We start from the raw sequence: 26,574 nt of genomic DNA on the forward strand, positions 1-26,574 counted from the left end.
TTAAGTTTTTCGAAATAAAGAGGAAAAATAATGAATATCATCGCAAAGAAGTCAATTTCGATAAAAGTTTTATCATTTCTTTAATCAAATTAAATTGAGTTGAATCACCTAACACATACGGAAAGATCATCGATAATTTCTTTTGACTATCAAGAGTGTGACAATTATTGCTTATTATGACAATATTGAAAAACTCAACAACAATTTCTAAAAACATCAAAATTAAACAATATTGTGGTATACAAGTGATTCATCAAATACAACAACAGGATATCATGGATTCAACTAGAGTTTATGTATCTACTTAGCAGATATTCAAACTTTTGTTGAAACAACAGCAGCAGCTTGAAAACAAATTAAATATATCATCGAGATTTAATGGTCGATGTTTCGGTCTGTGAGAGGACTTTTCCATTTTTTTGGTGTTTCTTGTTTGGCTTATTGTGATTGGTAATAGACAACAGAAAAAAAAAACTTAAATATACAAAAATTCATAAAAGTAATAGCTAATTTTACAATATTGAGAAATTTTTAATTTAATGACCGAAATATTTGAAAATAACATTACTCAGGTGTTATGCCAGCTGTTCCATAAATTGGATAAATTAATTTAAATAAAACCAAAATCTTCACTTTGTTGAACACTACATTTTGTTGACAGTGTGATACAAGTTGAAAGCGCATCTCTGGTTGTAGGAAAAAGCTTACTAAAATAACAATGTACAGTGAAACCCAGATAAGTGCCTATCGCATAAGTGCCTAACCCGCATAAGTAAATGTTTTTTTTTAGAACCAACATTTACGAGGATTTTTTCATATAAAACTCATCTAATAAGTACCTTCCCCGCTTAATTGCCTTTTATTTTGTATTCTTAAATTGAAATTTACCTGAAAAAAATTGTTTTAAGTACACAATTGAAATCAGCAGAAAAAGACAAAATCTTCTTTTCATCTAGCGCTTCCTTGTGTTTCATGCTTTAAAATTCAAAAATAAAAAAGTAATAATCTTAATCTACTACAATGGGGGAGACTAACTAGGTAGCTGTCACTGTCAAAATTTTAACTGTCAAAGTAATTTTGTTTTAAGTTTAAACTGTAAGATTGTTTTCATTTCCATTACAAATTTTATTCATAAGAATTGTGAAAAAAACTGACTTCACTTTCAATTTAAAAAAAACTACAAATCCTCCGCCTTGTTGAAAGCAAAACAAAATCAAGAAAGAAAGTTGCTGAACAATTTAAATACGATGTTTTTTTAATATTAATCGAGTGGCAAAAAAGAAAACAAAGTTGGAAGAAGTTGCACAAACAAACCAAAACTCTAAACGAAAACGTTTGGAAATAGTTCTAATGAAATTGTAGAGAAAGCTCTTACTAAATGGTTTGATCAAATTCGATCTCAAAATGCAATAATCAGTAGAATTCAGCTAATGAACAAGACTAAAGAGTTTGCTGTTAAATTAAATGAAGACTTTGAGCCAACAAGTGGCTGGCTTTGTTTCAGGAGCTAATCTATATCGCCGAGAAGTTTTGCCCAGTCTAATTTCCATGTACAAGCAATGTAACATCTTTAATGCTGACGAAAGTGGCCTTTGTTTCAAAGCCTTGCCAAATGGTACTTTAACAAAAAACTTTAGCACCCCGACAGGTGGAAAAATTGATAAAAAGTCGAGTCACTCTTTTTTTCTTTGCAATGCCCGATGGAACATTCAAAAAAGCATTTAACATCGGAAAATCCAAGAATCCAAGTATCTTCAAAGGAAAAATTATTCCACCATAAAGCATGGATAACGTCTTCTTTGTGGACTAAATTGATTAAAAAATTTGATAATGAAATGGTAAGACAAAACAGAAAGGTTTTACATTTTTTGGACAACGCAGCATGTCACAATATTGACAACTTAGAGACTGACAATGTTAAAATTGAGTTCTTACCAGAAGACACCAATTCGATCTTGCAGCCAATCGATCAAGGCATAATTCACTGCTTTAAGGCCTATTACCGTCTAATATAGTCCGAAAACAATTGCTGGCAATCAAGGACGGTTTGACAATAAAACAATTTTCAAAATCATTCACAATAATTAACAAAACAAGCATATATCGGTCTGAAGAAAGTCACTTTTAAAGTTTGATATTTTGTGGCTTTTTATAAATTTCAAAAAATGTTTGTTGCCTCGAATATTTTGCGATCCCAAAGTTACCTCTTAAATGATTCTATGCCTCAAATGATTATATTTTAAACATCTAGTTAAGTTTTTAATGAAAAAATCGAAGTGACAGTTTTTTTAATAAAACCTAGGAAATTGGTAAAAACTGATTTCTGATTCAAATTAATCGGAAAACTACATTTGACTTAAATACCTCGGGGAAAAACTATTGAAATCAAAATTGTTTTATAATATTCAAAATATTGTTGTTCACTTTAAGATAATTTCTATAAATACACAACTGTTCAGTTCTTCAAATACTAAGCATAGGTCACAACAAACAGTGCGGATGGCATAGCTATTCTTTAAAACGAAGTAAATGTTTATATATTTTTGTTTTGGGTTTTTTTCCTCAAAATATTTTCACTGATTTTTAGACATTCTGAATCAATGGTAAAGTCGAGAGTTCAATAAAGTAATATTGACATGGTTCGACGAGAAACCCAACAAAAATACTCAATTTTGAGTTCATGTGAAGGAAACGCTTCGTAAGGCGTTTCAGTTTTTGATAATCTGAATTGTTTATAAAGTCAAAACCACCTTTTTGGGTCTTTTTTGTATCTGGGTATCTACGTCAAGTATGGACATTTTATTTTGTCAAACTAGATAATTTAATTAATTGTTAAGTAATAAAATAATAATAAATTAGGTTGCCCAACAGTTCGTTGAAAACTAGGGTCTAATGACTAACAACTCTTAACCTTTCCTGTGTGTGGTTCATGTCAGTGATGGCGGGGCCCTACAATTTAATGCAAAATCCGAAGGACTTATTTGAGAAGCACAAAAAGTACTCTTGAAGGAGTTTTCAATTTCTCGCCATAGACAGTACGCAATAGTGAACAAAACTTTAGGTGGGTTTAGGTGGGATTGAACCCAAGACCTCTGTAGTAGCGACGGCTACTACAAAAATTCTTAATAATGCAAGTATACAATCCAAACTCGCATATAATCCCCTGTAGTACATACAAATTTCCTGCTGCCTTGGCGGTCATTAAATGTTCTTATCTGAAACCATTCACTTTCTTGTCATTAATTATATTATATTTTTTTCTCCTAAAATAGAAAAAGTTCACTGATATGAGGACATGAAAACAAAAACAAACGATGTGAAAAATGTATTATTGTTATTTATGTCGATGTTAATAAACTTTAAAAAAAAAATATTAATATTCCAAAGGCGTGTCTATTTATTTGTTTTCTTTTCATATAAAGAAACTTAATTACTAGTTTGGTATCTCTGATGGTTTTACTTCTTTTTGTCTTTGTTTTCATTTTCTTTTTGTATATTAAATAAAAAGTTGTGGCTGCACAATTTCCATGTGAGGTTTTCATTCATATAAGGTATGGAGTTGCATTTTGAAGGAAAAAGACATGCACACATATTTTCTTATCTTTTTAAATTAATCGCATACAATGCACCCTCATTTCATTTCTATATGAATTTATTTACGTTATATTGATTTATAAACAAACTTCTTTGATATCATACTGTGCTTATCGCATAAACAAGAAAGTAAAGAAAAAAAAGCGATTGAATGAGTCAAAATAAACTCACTTGGTTTTTGAATCTAATGTATCAATATCAATACACTACAGTTCGATTGATTAACTTACTTAACTTGTTTAAGTGGATAACCTATTGCTTAATTTTATTAAGAATTATTAAACTACAAATTGCTTTATTGACAAACGATGCTTGGAATATATTGATTCGTACAAAATTTGTATTGCTCCACTAAAATAAATGTATTTCATTATTAACTCCATAGAAAGTGACTAGTTCAAAATCCCCATAGACACCAACAATAATTTGTTGTAATAAAATGAATCATTGTACAAAAACACTCATTAAAAAACAATATGGTTTTCTTTTGCAGTAATTTATAACCGCAATCATTTATTGTGAAAAAAGTGCAACAAAAAGTTATTTGAACAAGAAAGAGGAAATCAAAATTTCTGAAAAATGTGCTGCTAATAATTATTAAAAATGACTTTTACACCTCAAAAATTAATCGAAACAATGAGAATACTGAAAGAAAAAATTTCAAGGCTTGTGATAAGATAAATTTCATGAACTGCGTCAAAAAGAGTTCTAATTTTAGATAAAAAGTCACAAACAAGTAAAGTGTAATATTTTCCTTTTTTTCTTCTTTATTTGACAAAAAAATGATCTTTTTTTACAGAAGTCCCAAATCTGACAAAATATTTTGCCTAAATTTTCCAAAGAAAGCGAATACATTTTTTATTGCTGATCTTAAACAAGCACTGCACCGAAACATTTTTGTATGGATATAACACGATTTAGAAGTCTTAACTTAATCTCGAGTGTCAACTATTAATTGATAGCACTAGTGAACGAAATTACAGGTTTTTTACAAAAAAAAAAAAACAAAACTTTCTTAAAGGATAACATTTTTCTATTACATAAGTTTTTTAAAAAATAAGCAAATTTATAAATTATAAAAACAATCCAAAACGAGTTCTTTTAAGGCTTAGTTTAAAATCAAAATATCTCTTAACAATACAATATTACGATCATTTTAGTATCCTTCTTAGTTTCTGGAAATTCTAACTAGTTATGAGCCTTTATTTGAATCTTGAAGTTTTCAGCAAACCTTGAATAGTTTTGAAAGATGCACTTTGTAATTATAATTTTAAGTCATAATTTTGAGTCCAAAACTTTAACTTCAACTATTTTTCTCCAAGTTTATTTCAAAAACTTGATATAATAGAATTGTTAAGACAACAGATTCGTTACAAGAACAAAGCTTAATTTCTCTGTTGAAACTGTTTAGGGTTTCTTTTAGATTTTTGTAAGACAGGTGTGAAATCTAACAAATTATGAAGATTTTACGAATACATATGAAATAATATAAACTCAAGATTGAAGAAAGGTATTATAGATTTGGAGAACCATCACGGTTTTTATTGAAAGAAAAGCTATTTTAAATAATCCCAAAAAGACTTATACACGCGTTTTTTTTTATTTTGCAGAAGTATCATCTTAACAACCTGACGTGATGCATTATTTTTTAGGTCGGATTTGAAAAAAAAACCTATAAAAACCAATTGGAAAAGTATGATTTCATTGACAATAAGAAAACCTTGTAGACTAATTTATCAGTTCAAAGCTTTTGATCAACTCTAAACCAATTGAATGCATATAATCAGCCCTTTCATGAATCCCATCGTAATCGGAAATTTTTACGAATCCCGAAAAACTGTATCATGAAATCCGTTCGTAGTGAAAAATCTCATACAATTTTGCATTACGAATGGATTTCATGATACAGTTTTTCGGGATTCGTAAAGATTTCCGATTACGAGGGAATTCATGATAGGGCTGAATATTTATCAATTGAAATAAAAATCCGTATTGCGGAAGTGATATCATAAAATATTATGCATTGTAAATACCTGCCTTCAATTTGTTTATATTGTGAATGTTTGTCCTTCAAATGATTGTTAAAGTTTATCTTCATTTTTGTAAAATGCTGAAAAAATGAAGCATTGTTTTGGTAACTAGGAATTTTTTGAAGTTCGTTCTGGGGGTAATAACCTATTAAGTTCTACAATAATACTTGTCCAATTTGTATCAGCTTTGGAACAGAATTTAAAGTTACCTCCTATTATCTGGACAAGTCTGCACTCCTTTCTTTATTGGTTACCACTTTGTGATTTCATTGAAAACACAAGATTTAATTAACTTTAAACTCACATAGCTCATCATATCTCATCAACTTTACTAATTTTCAAATTTACGATTAAAAGAAAAATTGATAGCTTACCAGAAAACGTTCACAATACCAATAGTTTTTCATTCATAACAGATAAATACAAAAATATTCACATTGGGTCAACACATTACCCATGTTTTTTTGGAATTATATAAATAGTATAGTAGAAAATTCCCAAGAAAACTGATCGGCAGTAGCCAGATGTTTGTATTTAAACATTGGTACAACTGAAAAAAGATCTGTCAGAATAATGATAAAAAAACACCAAATAGAAGAAAGTTTTGTGAAAATCAAAAGTTAAAATTAACTTCAGCAAAAAAAACTAACTAAAACTAATAAAACAGACAATTTTCAAGAAGAAATGGTAAGAAAACATCTGGAAATTGAGATTCTTTAAAAATAGTTCATTTAACAATTGCAACTTTGACAAAAAGTAAAAACTTCAAGAAAGGGGTTTGTTCGTAGACTACTACATTATCATGTGGTATTGAAGCAAGCTTTAAGCTCGTCTCAATTCTTTATATAACTGAATAGAGTTGAATTGAGCTTGATTTGACTCGATTCCGGTCGGGGATCGGAGTCGATATAAAATTTGTGAAGCAAAACCTGTGTGGAGGAGTTGGTTTTACAGATATTGCATTACGGTCTGTTTTAATTAAATTAAACAAAATTGCACATGAAGTAGGTTGCGTATTCTTATATTTAGTTTCTCATTGTTTAACAAACAAAACAAAACGCACTTGCACTTCAAAAGAAACATCGAAACACCATTTTCATTTTAGAAAGTGCTGTCAAACTTAATCGTTTTTAAATCTTCTTGTGCAGTGGAAATACCAAAAAGATTTATTTAATCTAAGCTGAGATAAACCTTTGGTGGAAACACAGCAAAACTTAATTATCTTCTCTACTGTTTCTCTTGCAAAATAAGCCTAGTTAGTCCAATTTCATTATCAAAACTGAATAGAATCAACAGTAACAGATTGATTTTTTCCCCAATGCAAATCTAAATGCAGAACTACTCAACAAACACTACCATCGAGATACGAATGCATTATCAATCGTACCAACATTTGAGAACGAATTCACGTAAGATCCATTCGAGACTCGTATAAATGTCAAAAACCCATTCGTAGTAAGATTCTACTGCGGATATTGTTTTTGTTGTTCGTGGAAAATCCTACTGTATTATTGATAGATTTTCCATCAAAACACGGGTATTGATAATAGTTGATAACCAATGCTATTTAATAAAATTGATTCAAAAATTCAATTAATTTATAGTTGATCTCTGCAATAAGGGTAATCAAATAAGTTATTTAAAAATGTATAATAATTGTATTCTTGTGCAAAGAATTAACAATTGATGATCTTCAAATCAAAGAAATAGACTTATTTTATTTAAATTGATTAGAAAAGAAAGTGTTGATACCAATTTCAAAAAGTTATCGAAAAAAAATTGTGGAACTAGCCATGAGTTTCACTTCAGCCTTTAACTAATTGTGATTTCGTCTCTTCTGTGTCACATAGCACCGTGTCGTTAAAAATATACGGCATTCACATCAATATTGGAAGACTCAAGGGAACAGTCCTTTTAAAAGGTCTAAAAAAAATGTTTTTTTTTGTGTTGATTAATAGATTGTGTGTAAAGTTTTAGCTTTAAATTCGAAGTATTGCGAGACAGAAACAGATATTCAGTCGGTTTCGCGCAAGATAAGAGGATGAATGAAGATAACTCTGGGACTGTTAAGACTAATCAGCATTTTTTGAAACTTTTTACATTTCAGAATCGCTGTTAAAAGGTATGTGTGGTTTTGTGTGTCAGAGTGCACAATTTACAGGAGACCAGTTGAGTTTCAGAGCTTTCTACTGAGTCATGTTCTTTCACTTTGAGGGAAATATACTAAATTTCTTAAACCAAAGTTTTTGTTCGTTTTTCTATTTGAAATACGGATTAAAAAAAAAATCGTTTTTACTTACAGCTGTGTTCAAAATAAAAATATAATTTAACATGTGTATACTGGTAATCAGCCCATTTCTCTACCGGTAAGTATAACGGGACATTAAAGATGATAAAACAATGAACTGGTTTGCAATTCATACCCGTTTACATTTGTAACCAGAGATCAAATGATCTTTACTCTCAATCAGGCTATTCAAAATAATAGGAGTGTGAGTTATATTTTACGTAAAAAAAAAAATCAAAAACTTAAAAAAAATAAACAGTAAGTTACTAAATTAAAATGGGAATATTAAATAGTTGAAATATCGAATATCTAAACTAGTTTGGTTATTTAGTGGGCCGAGGAAAGCACTGCACCGACGAAAAAAGGGAAATCATACAAAAGTTGCGAAATGAAGGAAAAACCAAATGATCGCCAATGCTGTAAAATATGAAAAAAGTCGAAACCAGGGGACGGAAACGAGAAACGAGTGAAAATGACAATCGTCGTATTGTTCAATACAGCCGAAAGGATCATTTTGCGTCCTCTAAGATGATCCAGGAAGATCTAGGACTGGCAGTAAGTAGCGTAACAATAAGAAGGCGATTGTTGGAACACAATCTTTTCGCTCGCAGTCCACGAAAAGTGCCAATGCTTACAAAAAAACATGTAGCCGCTCGTTTGAAATTTGCAGGAAGCCATTCTAATTGGCCTGCAGAGAAATGGCGAAACATTTTGTAGACTGACAAGACCAAAATTGTTTTATTCGGTGGAACTGGCTCTAGGCAATACGTCCGACATCCAGAAAATTCCGAGTTTAAGCCTCGGTACACCATTAAAACGGTAAAGCATGGAGGTGCTTAAGTGATGACATGGGGCAGTTTCTCATATGCTGGTGTTGGCCTCATACATCAAATCATTGGCACAATGGACCAGCGCGTTTATGTGGATATAAAGTCCAGTGGAATGCTGCCTTATGCGAGTTGGAATATGCCGGTTAAATGGGTATTTCAACAAGACAACGACCCCAAACACTCCAGTAAGTCTGCCAAGGATTTTCCACAAAATACTGACAAAAAAATCTTAATATTGAATATTTTTTTTAGTTTTTTATACTTTATTTTGTTTACTCCTATTATTCTGAAAAATTCGTTTTGGCTTTATTTTGATAAAATTCATGTTTTTACTACCTTATTTGTTTTAAACAAAGTAGTCTTTAAGCTTAATAATAAAAGTCTGGATTATCTATTTTGTACAAAAGAAAAAATAAATTTAAAATAATTATACAACTTTTGAGTCACGATTTAATCTAAAAAGAACAGGCACTCCTATTTTTTTTGAACACCACTGTACTTATTGTCAACAAATAATTACAAAAAGTAACTTTCTTTTAATCATAATTGTTTGTGCAAAAAATCAGGAAATAACAACCATTTTTCGTTAAGTGGATTGTCCAAGACCCAATGAAACCGCTTATTGGATAAACCAATACGTTGAAGAAGAAAGATTTAAAAAACGAAACAGTTCCCTTAATCCATTCATTAACAAGAGCTAAACGCAAGTCTCTTGATATTTGCATCTTAAGTTCAGCCTTGCTTTTGTAGGTACATATGTACATATTTCTCATACAAATGTTTTGTATTAAACTTTTAAGTCAATAAATTACGAAATTGATATTTCAAAATTAAAACAAAAAAAATAGAGTGACAAAAATTCTATGAAAATCGATAAAGCCATTTTCGAGAGAAATGTTTTTTTTTCTTAAACGGTTGCTTAACGACCGCTATACACTCTACATCACATGAATCAACTAGCTCTCATGTTACGCTAAAAATATAAAAAATAACATAACAGCACTTTACCCTCATTTTATCAAAACAAACATTTCATATATTTATCATTTTCAGTTTTCTTTTTTTCGAATACCTAACTAAATATTTAATTTGATTCCAATTTTTTATTTGTTTCTCTATCGACACTCAGCTCCGTCTATAACTTACTAGATTCAAAAAATTAAGCAATACTACCTGGGGCAAATAAAAAGTGCATCATATTATAAAAATACTTAAATATTTTTGGTTTTCATTTTTTTTTAGAAATTGACCTGAATATTATTAGACTGTTTTTTTTTTCGAAATCACACAAATTAAAAATACAAAGAAAAACAAACAAAACACACCTTCGGATGTTACTCCTGTTCATATTGAAATATATTTGTATGTTTAGAATACAGATTTTTTAATGAATCAAAATTAAGATTAAACAAAATAAAACGAAACAAAATTTTCAAAAATAAAGTGTTATGATATAATTATGCAATTAACGTGTAAAAATGCTGCACATAGAAACACAAAAACACACACATGCTCACTTACTATGTCATTGTTCTTAGAGACATTTTTCTATAAATTCTATTTTTTTTTTGTTTTTGAAAGAATTTAATTAAAGAGGTTTTGAGAGGCTACAAGAACACTTGTTGAACACTTTTTTCTAATTTGGTCTTTTTTGGTTTTTCAAAGAATATTTAAACGGATGATGGGTGTTCCAACGAATTTACCACGCGTTTTCAAACACACCACGCCTCAAGAATTCACAAAACTTTTTGACACAAAGTTAAATTAAATCAAAATTTGAGAAGAAAATAATAATAATTTAAAAAAAATAATAAGGAAGAAAAAAAAGGAAATTTCTTTTTGAAAATAATAATAATAATAAAAACAAAGAAATTTTTAAGCCGAGTCAAAAAAATCAAAGAACCATGCAAGTGCGGCAGACCAACGACTTTGTGACGCGAGTGACGACGATGAAAAACCAACGACGACAACTTTTAGACGCGTGTATCCCCTTGCGACGATCGCAAGGAAGTAATAAAGAAAAGAAATTCAGTACGCTGGGGCTTACTGTTTCTTGTTTTCGTTCTTCTTGTTGTTGTTTTTCATTTTTTTTAAATGTTTGTATATACTATATTTTATTTTTTTTTGCAGAAGGTACAATTAAATTAATAAATTGGGCACACAGTGTGTGCGAGAAATAATCGCTTTGCCAAGAGCAAGAAAAACCGCGAAGAGCACAATATGAATAACTTGACTCTGAGTCTGAGTCAGTTACAGAGTAGGTATATAGGTACATAGGTATAGTGCATCGTATTTCGTACCCCAAACCAACCTCCCATCCCCCCTCTGTCTATTCATAACATCAAAGCTTTAGCCAAACAATGGTTGCCAACATTGTTTACAAAAAAAAGGAGGGAACTAAAAAAAAAAAGTTTATAGTTAGTTAAGTGCAGTTATTTGGGCCAACGCTGAAAATGAATCCGCACATTGTTTAATTAGGGAGGTAGGTAGATAGGGAGGTTTTACAAATTGGGTAGTGTGCAAGAAAAGCAACTTTGCTTTAGACTATTTTTATTCTAAAGGCTTTCAACTACCACCAGAAAGAATTGTTTATTTTTTAGAGTTTTGAGTAATTTTAATGATGGCTAATGACCTTCTCTTTTTTGTATTTCAATTTTACAACGAACGTCCTGAAGTCCTGAATTAATTAATTACGGAAAAAAATGTATAGTCAAATTTAAAATTAATTAAGCACTAGAAGACCGATATATGCGTTGCTTGCGTTATTCTGATATGGAAAAAATGATGAAATCACTTATCCTAATATGTTTTATATAAATTAAGTAACTGGTAAAAATAAGGACCTCTGATAGATTTTAAATTTGCTTATTAATGCCTTTGTATTAGTAACAAATGAGGACTTTACTTAGGCATTGCTCATTATGATTTATTTGGGAATTATGATACAAGTTTTATATTGAAGAGTTTGGATGAAGAAGAGGGCGAGTGACATTTGTTAAATTTCCAGTTATAAGTCTTTCGTTCAGAACTGTTTGCGTATTACAGTCTCCAAAACTGTTAAAAATAGCTTTTTAACAATATTTTTTTTTCAATTTAAGCTTATTCTATTGAACACGTGAATGATACCTTCTCGTGTTTTCGCCTTCTGTCAATGTTTTTAAATACATATATTGTAAAGTATTAGTAATAACTTTTTTTGAAAGATACAAAATTTTGAAGTCAATATCATTGAGTGTTGTCAAGATATTTGAGTGGAAAATCAATTTTTACCAACTTTTAGTTGTATTTTTTGATATTTTTTTTGTAAAACAAATGTCACTTCGATTTTTCCATAACGTTAGCCAGATGTCAAAAAACTTATTTGTTGCGCAAATATTGGAGGTGATAGATATTTGGTTTAGTTTTTTTTTTGTCATGTATAAAAAATAGTTTGTTGGTTTTTAAATTCAAATCATTTGGGTGCCACGCTAGTGATTTATATAAAATATAAAAAAGGGTTATTGGTTCGAGAGATATTTGGCGTCAACCAAATATTTAACTTTTTTTTAAGCTGTTATATTAAAATAAAAAAAAAACACAAACTTAATTTTTCAAGAAGGCGTTCCTGTATCTTTTGTCTGTAAAACTTTATCCATTTAAAGTCGATAGCTCTACCAGATTTAAAGATATGGCTGACGAAAAAAGGTACGATTTTTTTTGGGATTTTAAAATTTATAAAAATTAAAATGCTCTAGACTTTGTATAAGTTTTACATTCCTAGATAAGTACTTTAAACATTTACGCTTAAAGTTAAATTTCAAGAAAAATAAATACGAAGAAGAAATGTTTACAAATTATTTGGGGACCGCCATTTTCAAACGCAATACTATTACGTTTGTGAAACAATTTCATAACATTAATTTGTAATTAGATATATCATCAAAATGTTTTGAAACCTGTAACTTTTTAGATATATCTTTAAAATGCACTGAGAATTAAATAAAGTTAAAAATTATCCTTTTCCTGTTACAAATGTGACACACGTTTTAAAATCGTCATCAATTTTCGTGTACATAAATATTTTTTTCTGACTGCAGATAACAAAATCTTACTGAATTTACTGAAATGTCATAATATTCCCCATAAAATCGAAAAAACCATTGAAGTTTTTCCTGATGACAGATGAAAATCATCACGTAAGTTATATATTAAAAATCTTTCGAAAACACACATAAATATTTTTTTAACTACGTTTTTAGTATGATAGCAATTGAAATTTAAATTTAATATGTCAATTGTTACGGATATGACAGTCATTACGAATATGACATACGAGTTTTGTCAAAATTATAATACATGAAAAATGGGCAACAGCAGCGAGTAGGGCATTTGCTATGCTTATGACTCTTGTAAAAAATACTACAGGTGTAACGTAACGAATGTTTTTACGTATTTGATATTTCTTCGGAATATGATGCTTCCTAAAAAAAATATCTATTATTTCAGTTCACTTCTTTACGAACATCAAAATGCTACAATTATGACACTGTTATAGAAATGAAAATACAAAAGTTACGGGTATGAATATTTAATTAAGCAGACTTTGATATTTTTTTTTATAGAAATGACATTTGTTAAGGATTCATAAGTTGTTACGGATATTACATTACGTATATAAAATAATAAATTGGTCGACGCAAAAGTCCATTGAGAACTATGGCTTAATGACTTACAACTCTCAACGATTCCTGTATGCGAGTACTGTTGTCGGGGATGGAGGGGACCTACGGTTTTAAGCCTAATCCGAATGGCTAAATTGAGAAAGCACTTTTGTTAAGGATACATAACTTGTTACGGATATTACATTACGTTTATAAAACAATAACTTGGTCGACGCAAAAGTCAGGGGAGAACTATGGCTTAGTGACTTACAACTCTAAACGATTCCTGTATGCGAGTACTATTGTCAGGGTTGGAGGGGACCTACGGTTTTAAGCCGAATCCGAATGGCTTATTTGAGAAAGCACTTTTCATGACAAGAATTTCTCTTGGAGTAGTTGTCAATTCCTCGCAAGAGGCTGTACCCCTAAAAAAAAAACTTTTGATGGCACAGGCAGGGATTGAAACCAAAACCTCTGGCATGACAGACATCATGCCACGGTAACTACTGTATTTGACTATAGAGAATATGACAATTGTAAAAAATACGAAACTTGTTCAGGATACTTAACTTGTTACGAATTTAACATTACGTTATGGTACATGAAACCAGTAACGGATATGACACTTGATACGAATATGTAACTTCTATAAGGATATTATTTAGTAACTTTGACATAACGACTGCTACGGTTATGTAACTTTTGCCCATTTAAAAGGCTTAAGCTAGGTTCTTACTTACTGCTGAGTATATAAATCACATGGAAATGTTTAACATTGTAGTTCAGTAGGAAAAATGGATGTTATGTTACAATACGGACATCGTAAAAATTCTCACCCAGCTAAAGACGTTATTATTTTTGCAAATGTTGTGTCAATGTCAATTTAGGTTTGACATTTAAGAGGAAATATGTTAACTATGAACCTAACTGTGGATTACTATTTTTTACATAAAGTGTATGATTTAAAATGAAAAAAAAAACAGTTGGCAACCATAATTAACCATATGTATGTGAAGACATTAAATTGCATTCAAAACTATTTAGACCGTAGACTTTTCTAGATATCTATAAATACACAAATGTACATACCTATACCAATACTCTACGACTACGATGAGTGCAAGTAAACGAAGATGAATTGAAATCGAAGAAAAAAGTAGAATGTCTCGTCAATGTAAGCAACAAACCAACTAACGGTATATAGAGTTCGATGAGCATCAAACGTTAGCTAGACGGCCACAGCTGCACTAAGGCAAAGTCTCCATATTGTTAAAGAAGGATAAATGAATTCGTTGACCGTTTTGTTTTGTTAAATTTGGTATTGTTCAAGCTTGAAAAAAAAAACAAACAATTACTCTCTATTTCTTCGAAGTCTTGACTCTTGAGACTTGAGATTGAGACTTGCGAAAGAGAGAAAACTGTGCATAGAGTATTTTTGGCATGACAAACAAATATGCTACGCTACGTTACATTACAACAGCTACCGCAATGCCAAAGTTGTTATCACCACATAGTTTCCTTTTGCTTCCACTTGGTGGTTTTTCATATACTTTTTTAGTACATAAATTAGATATATATTAAATTTATATAAATAACGATAAATAAGACAAGCTATGTATATAAAAAAAGAAGAGCATATACCAAAAGAAATTAAATTGCATTATTTATAGAGTTTGCTGCACTCTCGTTGTACGTTTAACTCGTTAGTTAATGAGTTGTGAAATATCTAGTTTGTTGAAAGATTATTAAATTTTCTAGTTTTTATTTTTATAAAAATGAAAATCGTTTTGCAGACACTTTAAGTCGTTAATCACTTATTGTTTAAACAACAAAAAAGTAAGGTGTGGTTGATCGAGGAGATACCTTTCTTCTACCTACACTCTGGGTCATTTGAATAGTTTCAAATTATTGTACTTTTAGATAAGTGGTTTTCACATTTTATCATTATGTTAGTTTTTCTTAATTTTCATTTAACATTTCTTTTATATAGGTCCCAAATGTGAGAGAATATGGATAGATTTATAGATGATATTAAATTTTTGATCTGGAGTGTGAATTTCAATTTTATTGGAAAGGTTATTTCATTAATTTTATTTATTTCTTTTTTTTTAAGATGAATCAGTGTTTTGGAAAGACTCACAAAATGGAAATACACACAACACCTACTCCTACATGTTTTATACGTACAAAAATGGGCTTGCGTGATGTGTACAATAATTTTATTTTGGGCTCAATCGAAAGCAATTAAACAAAATAACTGAAAAGCGTTGGCAGCAAGTTATTGCTAAATATTTTATTAACAGTTGGAATTCAAGTTTTACCTTTATTTCGAGATTTTCTTTAGTAATTTATTAGATATTCAAAAAAAAAAAAAACTCTTTTCGAAGACAAAAATAACGATGGGATTGGCCAACGAACTTAATACATAGTCCAAGGTTTGATGTTGAAAAAAGTTCGAAAGGAAATACCTACTGTTTGAAGAAACTAGAGGATGCTGCTTATCCAAGATAGTGATCAATGTAAACAAATAGTGAGCAACGAATATATTTAAATTTTTGAAATAATAATTGTATTCATATTAAACAAAGAACCTGCTGTAAAAAAGGGTAGGCCATCTAATAGTTTACCATTTCTCACTCAAAATCTTGATAGACGCCCATGTTCCAAATTTCGATCGAAAATGAATTGAAATCACTTTTCAATTTCACGTGAAATGAAATTGCATGTTCTTCAATTCGATCGATTTCGAAAACTTCGAAATTGCTTCGAACTGTCAGAACTGAATCATCCATTTTTATTTTTTTCTGAAGTAAAATTTTTGCTGTTTTGAAGATGGATGCAATATCATTGGCTATTTTAAGTGAAAAAAGGAAGAAAATTTCAAGAAAATAAATAAGAAGACGAATTTCGCGAGACAAATCAAATACGTAAGTGTGTGAAAATTATGTAGAATTGTTCTGATAAATAAAGTAATTTTCGACTTTTTACATGTTCTAAGAGAAATAGAACCCTTTATAATATCTTCATCGATTCCTTCAATTCAAAAACGTGCTGCAAGCCTCCCATTCCTAACAGAAGGAACCTATGAAAGAACAACTTACAGAAATAAAAAAGGTGATTTGAATGCGTTCAATAAATGGAAGCAACCGAAATACAGAACATCCATTTGCATGTTCGAAAATCCAATTCACGATAACGAATTGTGGAACACCCAAATTCACTTTCGCAAAGTGTATTCACAATAAGTGAAATGCAGAACATGAGCAAGAAAATCAGTATCATATCTTCTTGGAACAAAATAAACCGCTTTAAGCATAAACCATTTTGGGGATATTAAAAACTTATTTTCAAAGAGAGTCGTGGCCGAAATCGACCTCAACATAGTCAAGATGTTAAATCAGTACGAGAAATAACAAAAGTTGTGCAAGGGAGCCCTTTCCAAAGTCCATGACAAAACAGAATTCATAATCTGAACAGAAAAGGAAAAAGAAGTTAAAGCTGATTATTGATTTATTTGACATTTTGGAACATAATCTTTTTAATGAAAGGTTTACATTTTCTTTGCATTTCTACCTGTCGCAGTTTTCCTTTAAACAATGAACTCTAACCTTAAATGCATGATTCCAATCAGGAAATTTATGTCAAATGACTGAAATTTTCAATTAAAGTTGTAATCAACCTGTCAAAAAAATTCCAATGATAGCTATAACTGGGTCCTTAAAAAAGTGGTCCTATCAATTTTGCATATCCTGTTTTTTGCTGTATCCTGTTCCATTTAAATTGTATATAGAACATCCTTTATTTATACTTGCGAAATAATTATGTTTTTAGTCCAAAAAGAAGTATCTAGTTTTTTTCTGTGTCAATACACAAGAGAATATAAAATTATGTATTTGTTAAAAAAATAATAAAAACAAAAATGTCTCTGAAAAGCCTCAGGGCTTTCTATAGAATTCATGACAGGAAGATATAAAGTCGTATGTACAGTACATACCTCGGTCTTATACATTTTTACTAACTTTGTTGTTGTTATTGTTGAAGGAAACGCTTCCAGTTGTTGTTTTTTGTTGTTGCTGTCCGAACAAGTGAATACAGTATATGAAATGGCCTTAATCACTTATTCTTTAGTTTGTGATTTGCATGGAAATAATTTTCTATTCGTTTTGCGTGCCAATTTCATAAAGTATCATTTACACAGAATAGAATAAAAACAAAACCAACAAAACAAAATAAAATAAAACAAAACAAATGGAACTTTCCAACCACTAGATACATTATCATTATCATTTTTATTTTAATAAAAATGTATTTCTGTATATAATGTATATATTATTTAGTCTCTGTCATAAAAAACCCTCCTCTTCTGAGTGGTCGTTGTTTCAGAGAACTGAATAGTTAAGGGAGGTGTACTCTTGTATACAGTACAACTTCGGTTTTCCGGAAGTCGACTGCCTTTCAACCAATACATAAAGAGATTTTTGAATGAGACTCTATACACTTTTTTGTGTATTCTTAAAAATGTAATTTCAAAATAGAACAAAATTGCAAACATTTTTAATCATGAACCAGGTGAAGGCATACATTGAATAATTGAGTGAGCTGTCATTTGGCGTTGCACAGGGTTGTTATATTCTATTTAATAATAAACATGATTATTAATTACAAAAGGAATTCTTATACTATCTTAGGTATAGCTGAAAAAATATAAATTTACTGCTAGTTGGATATTATTATTATACCAAACAGGGTTAAAAGTATCTGACCCAAGGAAAACGCTTGGTTTGATGCGAGCTGTAAAGAGGTTTCCGTTGCTATAAAGCCAACCGTACCTACTGAGGAAAGCCGGAAAAAGTTCAAACAAGCCAGGAAGGCCTGCAACGCCCATATTCGACGGACAAAATTTTTACATGACCCAAATTGACGGCAAAAAATATTGCAATGTCCCAAAGGCAGTAAAAATGTTAAGTCATTTGTAAAAAACATGAGGAATTCTTCGGTTCCTACGCTCGTTGTCAATGACACTCCTTTTGTTAGCTTTTTAGAGAAAGCTAATCTCTTTGCTGTTCGCCGCCAATTCTACGCTGCCAGTGAGTGTTATGACTCCGCCTGTACTTGAGCGAGTTAGTGATTCTATGGGACCAATCTTTTTTCGCACTCGTACTGTGGCAAGAGTCCTAAGAGATCTAAACATACATAAATCCGCTGGTCCGGATAGTATCCCTGCTATTGTTCTGGCTGGCAAAACCACTGCGTAAGCTTTTTTATCTGTCCTACTTCCTTCCTCACCCTCTAACTACCGACCGATTGCACTTACGTCCCTTCTTTCCAAGGTCATGGAAACGCTGATTAATTATCAGCTCAAGAAATATCTTGAAGATCGAAAGCTTCGTAATAATCGGCAATACGGCTTTCGTAGCAATAGGTCCACTGGTGATCATGGTTCATCTCACCGAACAGTGGAGTAAAGATTTACATCGTTTTGGAGAAAGTAAGATTATTGCACTTGATATTTCAAAAGCATTTGATAGGGTTTGGCATCAGGCTCTCTTATCAAAAATGCGTGCATTCGGTTTTCATGAATCCCTGCTTCATGGAATTAGTAGTTACCTTTCGGATCGTTCAATACAAGTAGTATTGGATGGATTCAAGTCTGGGCTCTGTTTTATCTCCAACACTCTTTCTCATTTTTATTAATGATCTTCTGTCTACAACATCTAATCCAATACATTGTGTCGCTGACGATAGTACTCTTAGCTTTTCAAATTCGTTTTCAGACTCACATCCCTCTTCTTCGGATGTGGAACTGCAACGACAAAATATGATAAGCTCATTAAATTCCGATCTAAACAGCATTGTTCAATGGGGATTAAAAAACCGCGTGGAATTTAATGCTTCGAAAACCCAATGCTCTCTTGTATTGTTAAAGCGAGATATACCCCCATTGCCATTATCCATGGATGGCACTTGCATCAATGAGACTGAACACCTCGATATTCTCGGTATGAGTGTCACCAACCACCTCTTGTGGAATGATCACATACGCGATGTCGCCAAAAATGCCGCAAGGTGTTTGGGTTTCCTTAGGCGATGCACGAAATATTTCACTCCTTCTGATCTGGCTGTTATCTTCAAGACTTACATACGTCCAAAGCTTGAGTATAAGTCCCATCTCTGGGCTGGTGCTCCTGCAACTTACTTAAGCCTCTTGGATAGTATTGAACATAGAGCATTTAAATTGATAGATGATAATATCATCATAAGTCCATTTACTTCGCTGCTCATCAGTATACCCTCGAGCCCAACTTCGGTCGTACTGTCAAATGCAGAGATTCGTTCTTTAGTACTACGCGAATGTGGAATGCCTTACCACACTTCAAAACCAATGTGCACCGACATCTCCTTTTAAACCCTCTCTCCTCTTCCTAGTGCTCACACTGTGCCTCTGCATAATAAGGTTAGTAATATCCCCTTGAGTGTGTGTTTATTATAAAAAAAAAAATTGAAATTTGTTAAAACAAAACATTTTTTTTCGGATAAAAGAGTTTTCCCTGTATACGAACAAAGGTTAAACAGCTCGAGTAAAAACGAAATATGACATAACAACTATATAATCAACTTAAATAGGGGATGCTTAAACTTGTATATGGTCAATGGTCTTTAAACTGGTTCATTGAATAGGAATGGTTTAAATTGAATAAAGGATATAGTAATAACGTTACCGCTACAATTACTATTATCCTATTTTTAATTTTTGTTTTTGATCCATGGCTTCGGATATATGTAATTGAATAAATCATTGTTGTTTGTTATGTAAAAGAAATCTTTGACGCAGATGTTGGTTTCGTAAAATATGTAATTACCATAGTAACACAAAAGAAAAATAAACAAGTTTTTCTTTTCAAAATAAATTGCATCATACTTATAAGAAAATATTGAATGGATTTTATACGTGGGTAACTACGCACAATGTAAAAGGATATGTATACAGGTATTTAGGTCCGTCAATTAATATATACATAGATAGATATACGCACTACACGTGTTTTATAGAAGTCATGATAATAGATATACAGTGGCTCACACGACATAATCATTACAAGAAATATACATTTTCGCAAATATACAGTGTCGAGCAAAAGTCTTGGTACCCGTGTGGGTATTCTTGATAAATGAGTTGTGTAAATGATATAAAGACACAACTTTCAATTAATGTTTTGATTTATTCAAGTTTAAGATTATTTAACAAATTAACACAAGAAAAACATCCGTCAAGGATCTTAAAAAAGTTAAAATAAAAGTATTAGTCCCTAACAACAATAGTGCAAAAGTCTTGGTACCCTGGAAGGACAACAGAATTTAATTCCGTTTCGAATGTTTTATTTTAAGAATATAATTACCTAATATTTTGTGGAAAACCTCTGAGCCCAATTACCTCTTTAAACGATTTGGCACAGAGTTCAAAAGTTTTCGCGTGACATCTGACCCTATTAATTCCCATTCTGATACCGGTAGCTCTAAGTCGTTTCTCTAAGACATCCCATAAATGTTCGATTGGGTTAAGATTTTGAGGAGGGGGGGGGGGGTGTAACTAGCATGTGGGGCGTGTTGTAGGAGATCCACAACTTTACATTTGTAGCCGTATGCTTGGGATCGTTATCCTGTTGGAAGTGATATGTGCCTACGACCCCAAGTTTCTCTGCACTTTGTTGTAAGTTTTGTTTTAAGATGTTCAAATAAACTTCCTTATTCATAATTCCATCAATTATTTTCAAATTCCCGACACCACTGGATGACATAAACCCCTATACCATTACACCACCGCCACCGTGTTTCACAGTTTTAATTATGTTTTTAGGATTCAAGGCTTTGCCTTGTTTTCTCCACACTCTAATTCTCCCATCTGAGCCAAAAATGTTGAATTTCAACTCATCGGAGAATATTACGTTGTCCCAAAATTCATTTGATTTATTTTTATAATCCTTTGCAAAGTCCAGTTTTTTCTTTTTATTTATTTCACTTACGAACGGGTTTTTACGAGGTGTGCACGACTTAAACCCAGATCTCTGGAGCGATCTTGCAATTGTCCACGGAGAAACTGTTTTATTTAAACTAATCTGTATATCGGTAGCAATCTTTGGAGAACTTTTGAATGGATCTTTTTTTATTATACTCGCGATTTTTCGTTCATCTTTTTCTGTAAGCTTGAGCGGACGACCAGACCTGAATTTATTTTCGATTCGGTTTTCTTTACGGTTATTCACATTTTATATGGTAGATTTCGGTCGTCCAACTATTTTATTAATATCCGCATAATTTTTACCTTGCACATGGCAATTAATAATAATTTGACGCTCATTTACCGTTAATTCTTTTCTAACCATCGCTTTTTTGGTTTTAAACAACAAAATTTCTTTAACTTTAACCTGCACGACCGATCGCTTTGTACTGATTGACACACACATTTCATATTACAAGCTTCATGAAAAAAAAAAACAAAGCCAACAGGACCGTTACAAATTTAAATAGTAAAAACTAGTAGTGCAGACTTTTGCACTACTTTTTTCATAGATTTCAAGGTTTTATTATTTTTTGCTAGAAAATAGAATTTGGTTTTATCATAATAAATAACTTGATGCATAAAAATTAAGTCCTTAAGTTTTCTTTTCTTTCAAAGCTTTTAATGACATGGCACTTTGAGTACCATGACTTATGCTCGACACTGTACATTTTTCCAAGAATATGTATGAAGAGTGTATATAACATTTAAATTACTTTTTAATTTAAATATGCTAAAAAAATAAATTAAATCCTTAAACAGCAAATTAATATTAAAAACATAAAGAAAAACAAAAACAACTACACTTTAAAACCTTACATATACAGTAGATTCGCGGAAACGTGAACTATGAAAAACCGAGCGTGTTCACGTTATTAAAGTTGTCCATGTTGACGAATGTAAATGTACATGAAAAATGTAAGTGTGTTGCAAATATTGAAAAAAAAGCTTAATCCTTTTCTGAATTTTCTTTTTTTCCATTTGGCTAAAAACTGCCTTTTCGCGAAGTCGTTTAAGTACGTTGATGTCTGCTGTATTAAAAATTTCATATTCAGCCTTATTGAAAATGTCGATTGCTTCCCTAGGCTCTATTCTGGTATGTGCTGTTTCTAGAATACTGTCCTCGCTTTCATATTCTTCACTGATCAAAACCTCTCTCGTTTCGGTGTCGTTTGGAAGATCTTTATTCCATTTATGGACATCAGCAACCGAAAAAATGATTCACATAGAAGGACACAAATCGAATCAAATTTGTTTCTGTATACAAGAGAAAATGTTCAAACCTCTGGATTAATTGCGTGAAAAAGTTCTAGTGTACGTTCCTTTTGAGAGTTGATTGGTAAACAAATCCTTTTTCTCAAAACAGCTAGTGGGATATCCTCTTCAGAGTCTTTTTCATCTGTTATTAAGCTTAAAATATTCGTCCAGTGTTTTGCTATCGTTTCTTTTTCAAGACGTTGCCAACCCGAGTTTAAATTGCAAATAGCGTCTCGTAACGTCAATTTTTTTAATGCTTTAATTACATCAGTTTTTTCGGCCACAATTGATGTCAGATGACTATTTCTGTGGAAAAGTTTTGTTAGTCTTATAGCATTTTGGTCCATCGGCTGTATGAGCGGCGTGCCATTCGGCGGCATAAACATAGCAATTATTAACCTGTCCTCAGATGTTAATTAGTTTTCGGGTGGATGAGATGGAGCGTTATCAATTAAAAGAAGAGCTTTGGTGGGCAACAGTTGGTATTTTAAAAATGTTCTGACCTACACATGAAAACATTTGAAATCAATGCAAAATTGCAATCTGTTTCCTACCTCTACCTGTGGTTCGAAAGAATGATGAAACCAATTTTTAAAAATAGCAGCTGTCATCCATGACGATTTGGAGCAACTGTAGTCAACAGGAGATTTAAAATTCCTAAAAGAGCGAGGATTTCTTTTTCTTGCCTTTCCAATCACTAAAAGCTTAACTTTATGTTCTCCTGTTGCGTTTGTACAAGCAAGAAAAGTGACGCGCTGTTTATCCGTTTTTCTGCCAGGAGCATTTTTTTTCTTGAGATGATACGTATGTCTTGTCAGGAAGCACCTACCAAAATAATCCGGATTCATCCGCATTGTATATATTTGATTGTGAGATAGACCTAGCTCTTTTAATTTGGCTTGCAGCTTGTTTTTGAAAGGGTCCACAAGGTCAGGTCTAGAAGATAAATTTTCATTAATTATTTTGATAAAACGTTCGCTTCTTAAATATTTGCAACCGTCACTAGCATTAAAATCGCCCTGAGTTTCATACATTTTTGAATGGAAAAAATTAGCTTTTTCCTTAACAATCAATCCATTGACTGGATAATTTTTTTTTCCCGCTGTTTGATGAACCAACAGTAAAGAGCTTTTTTTCCATTTTAGGAAGTTAAGAACGCTCCATGGTGTTCCGCATTCTAGGGCCAGAAAATGTATTGTTAAGACATTTAAAAATTGTCTCCGATTTTATGTTGATAGCGCAAATTGTTGATTTTCCAACATTGTATCGCGTGATCCTCCTATGTGTCCAGAACACTTACTTTGTTCTTCAAAGACAAAAATGTTGGTACTTTTTGCGACATTTTTCGGGAAATCTTCTTTTTGATTACGCCAAACCAACACCGCGCACTACGAAAAATTCCAAACTAAAGCAAATAATACCTGGAAAATCCTTAACGGGATTCCCAATTTAGTAACACGATTTGAAAAACCGAAAAACGATCAAAGGAAGCTATGTTTTTATGTCAAACGCATTTAAAAGTTGTTCACGTTATTTGGCGGAGCAAAATCGCATCGTCACCTCCAAGTGGTGCCCGCTGGATAACCGTAAGGTGAACTAACGACGAGCGTTGGATCTATTGAATCCAAGAGCTGAGACACCTGAGCTACCTTCTCAGGAATTAGGAGCAAAAGATAAGATAATCGCTCTGAAGAACCAGTTCTGCAAGAAACCTAAATAGAAGAGGTAACTGAGCTATTTATGGAACTAAACAAAAGTTACAAAAATAAAAACAAATATGGCAATGAGTAAAACAAATAGATATAATACCCCAGGTGGCAATCCAGATAAACTGGTAAATCCACTCTCTTCGGAGATCGGTCCTATGGATTCTGGGGAGGACCAATTATTGCTTCTAGGAAATAGACGGAGTTCAAAAACACTAAGAACTCCACCAAAAATATCACCAAGGGTTACTCCATCGAAACCCCCAACGCAAAAATCAAATGACATAGAAGTCATTAACGAAAAAGGAACCATCCATGAAAAGATCGAAACAAAAGATCAGCAGTGTTTCACAAAAAACAACGAGATCCACCAAGTTGAATCCGAAAATTATTTCGATAAATGGCAAATAGAAATCTTAGCCAGAAAACAACTTGAAGCCCTTGTTGAAAGTCTTCAGCAACAAGTGAAGAGACTCGAAGAAAAAGTCAGCTTGCTCGATAAAAAGTCCGTGAAAGACAATATATCAAGTCAAAAGTCACCAGTAGTGAAAAGCCCACAAAAAACTGCTAATGAGTTTCATACTGATGAGGAAGAGCTCCTCCTTGAAACTGAAGGAAACCGAAATAAACGTAAGTCAAAGAAACGAAAAGCAGAGAGTAGCCCAGAGGCTGTTATAAAATGTCAGCAAACAGGTTCAAAATCAGATACTGCTACAAAAATGAGAGCATCCAATAAAGAAATAAGAGATTTACCCCAAAATAAGTCTCACGTTAAAGGTACCAGGCAAACTGCCCCACCCCCAATTATGATCTCCGGATTGGCAATGTTTGGCGAGCTAAAGAGCATAGTAGAAAAATGCACGAATAAGGCATGTAAATATACATCATACAATAAAGACAATTGGAAAGTCATTGTTGAAGACGCCGATGCGTATAGATCTGTCACTGAAGAATTGAACAAAAAGAAAATTCAGTGGCACTCGTACGAAAATAAAGCTACAAGATCGATAAAAGTAGTAGCAAGAGGCCTTCACTCTTCATGTGTTGCCAAAGAAATTGTCGAAGACCTTATACAAAAAGGCTTTCAAGCTCTCGATGCCAATAATCTTATTAAAAATGAGATAGTAAAAGACTCCACTGGGGTATCAACGACAAAAAAGAGATCTCTACCTTTATTTATGCTCACGTTTGAAAATAAAGAAAGTCTCGATAAGATTTACAGTATTAAATCAATTATGGGCATAGTTGTCAAAATTGAACCACTGCGAAAGTCGAAAAGTGTTCCACAATGTAAGCGCTGTCAAGCCTTTGGGCATACACAAAAATACTGCAATCGCGAGTTCGCTTGTGTTAAATGTGAAGGCAGACATGCAACCAAAAACTGTCCCATGGGCAGAGAACAGAAAGCGAAATGTGTTAATTGTCAAGGCAATCATCCTGCAAGTTACAGAGGATGTCCAGTAGCAAAAAAGTTCCAAGACACAAAAAGAAAAAACAAAACTGGGAACAAGTTTAGAAACTCAACCAACACAAAACCAGTAGTTGAAAGCAAAAAAGTAACGGTCGATAACATTACTAAAAATCAACCGGGAAAAGCAATTGCACTAAGCAAAAGTGATGAAAATAAATCCTATTCCCAGATTGTAAAAAATGTGCGGAAGAATGAGGAAACTTCTATAAAAGAAATGCTGGAACTCATCCTGAAAAGGATTGACCAACAAGATTTAAACATAAAACAGCTAAGCGAAGAAGTCGCTCTTAAAAAACAATGATGGACAGAACACTCAAAATCGCAACATGGAATGCAAACGGTCTCTTACAGCATGTATCAGAACTAAACATCTTTTTAGACATAGAGCATATAGACATTTGTTTGGTGTCCGAAACCCACCTCGCTATTGAACAAAATCTTGATAATAAATTACCAAACTATACATGTTACCACGCTCCGCACCCAGCTGACAAAGCTAGGGGAGGATCAGCAATACTTATAAAAAAGTGCTTAACACACTTTGAAGAACCAAAGTTTACTAAAGAAAACATGCAAGTAACAACAATTAGTATTGGTATAAAAAAGAAAGAATTCAAAATAGCAGCTATATACTGCCCTCCGAGGCGCTCTCCAACTGAAGAAGACTATGCAGAACTCCTACATTTGTTAGGACATAACTTCC

General features: G+C 32.0%; 1 protein-coding gene across 2 annotated transcripts in view; it reads right to left on the reverse strand.

Annotated features, from left to right (window-relative positions):
- The window catches only part of LOC129949010 (dnaJ homolog subfamily C member 7), a 51,402-nt gene that overhangs the window by 5,998 nt on the left and 18,830 nt on the right, over positions 1-26,574 (reverse strand). The window contains exon 1 of one of the 2 annotated variants that reach the window (XM_056060197.1): positions 10,263-10,437. The exons of the other annotated variant lie outside the window; for it this stretch is intronic. Coding sequence (XP_055916172.1) covers positions 10,263-10,285 — 23 coding nt within the window. The 5' untranslated portion in view covers positions 10,286-10,437. Of the gene's footprint in view, positions 1-10,262; positions 10,438-26,574 lie in introns of those variants that run through there. 2 annotated transcript variants of the gene reach the window in all.

The sequence above is a fragment of the Eupeodes corollae genome, chromosome 3 (genome assembly GCF_945859685.1).
Source record: "Eupeodes corollae chromosome 3, idEupCoro1.1, whole genome shotgun sequence".
Lineage (NCBI taxonomy): Eukaryota > Metazoa > Arthropoda > Insecta > Diptera > Syrphidae > Eupeodes > Eupeodes corollae.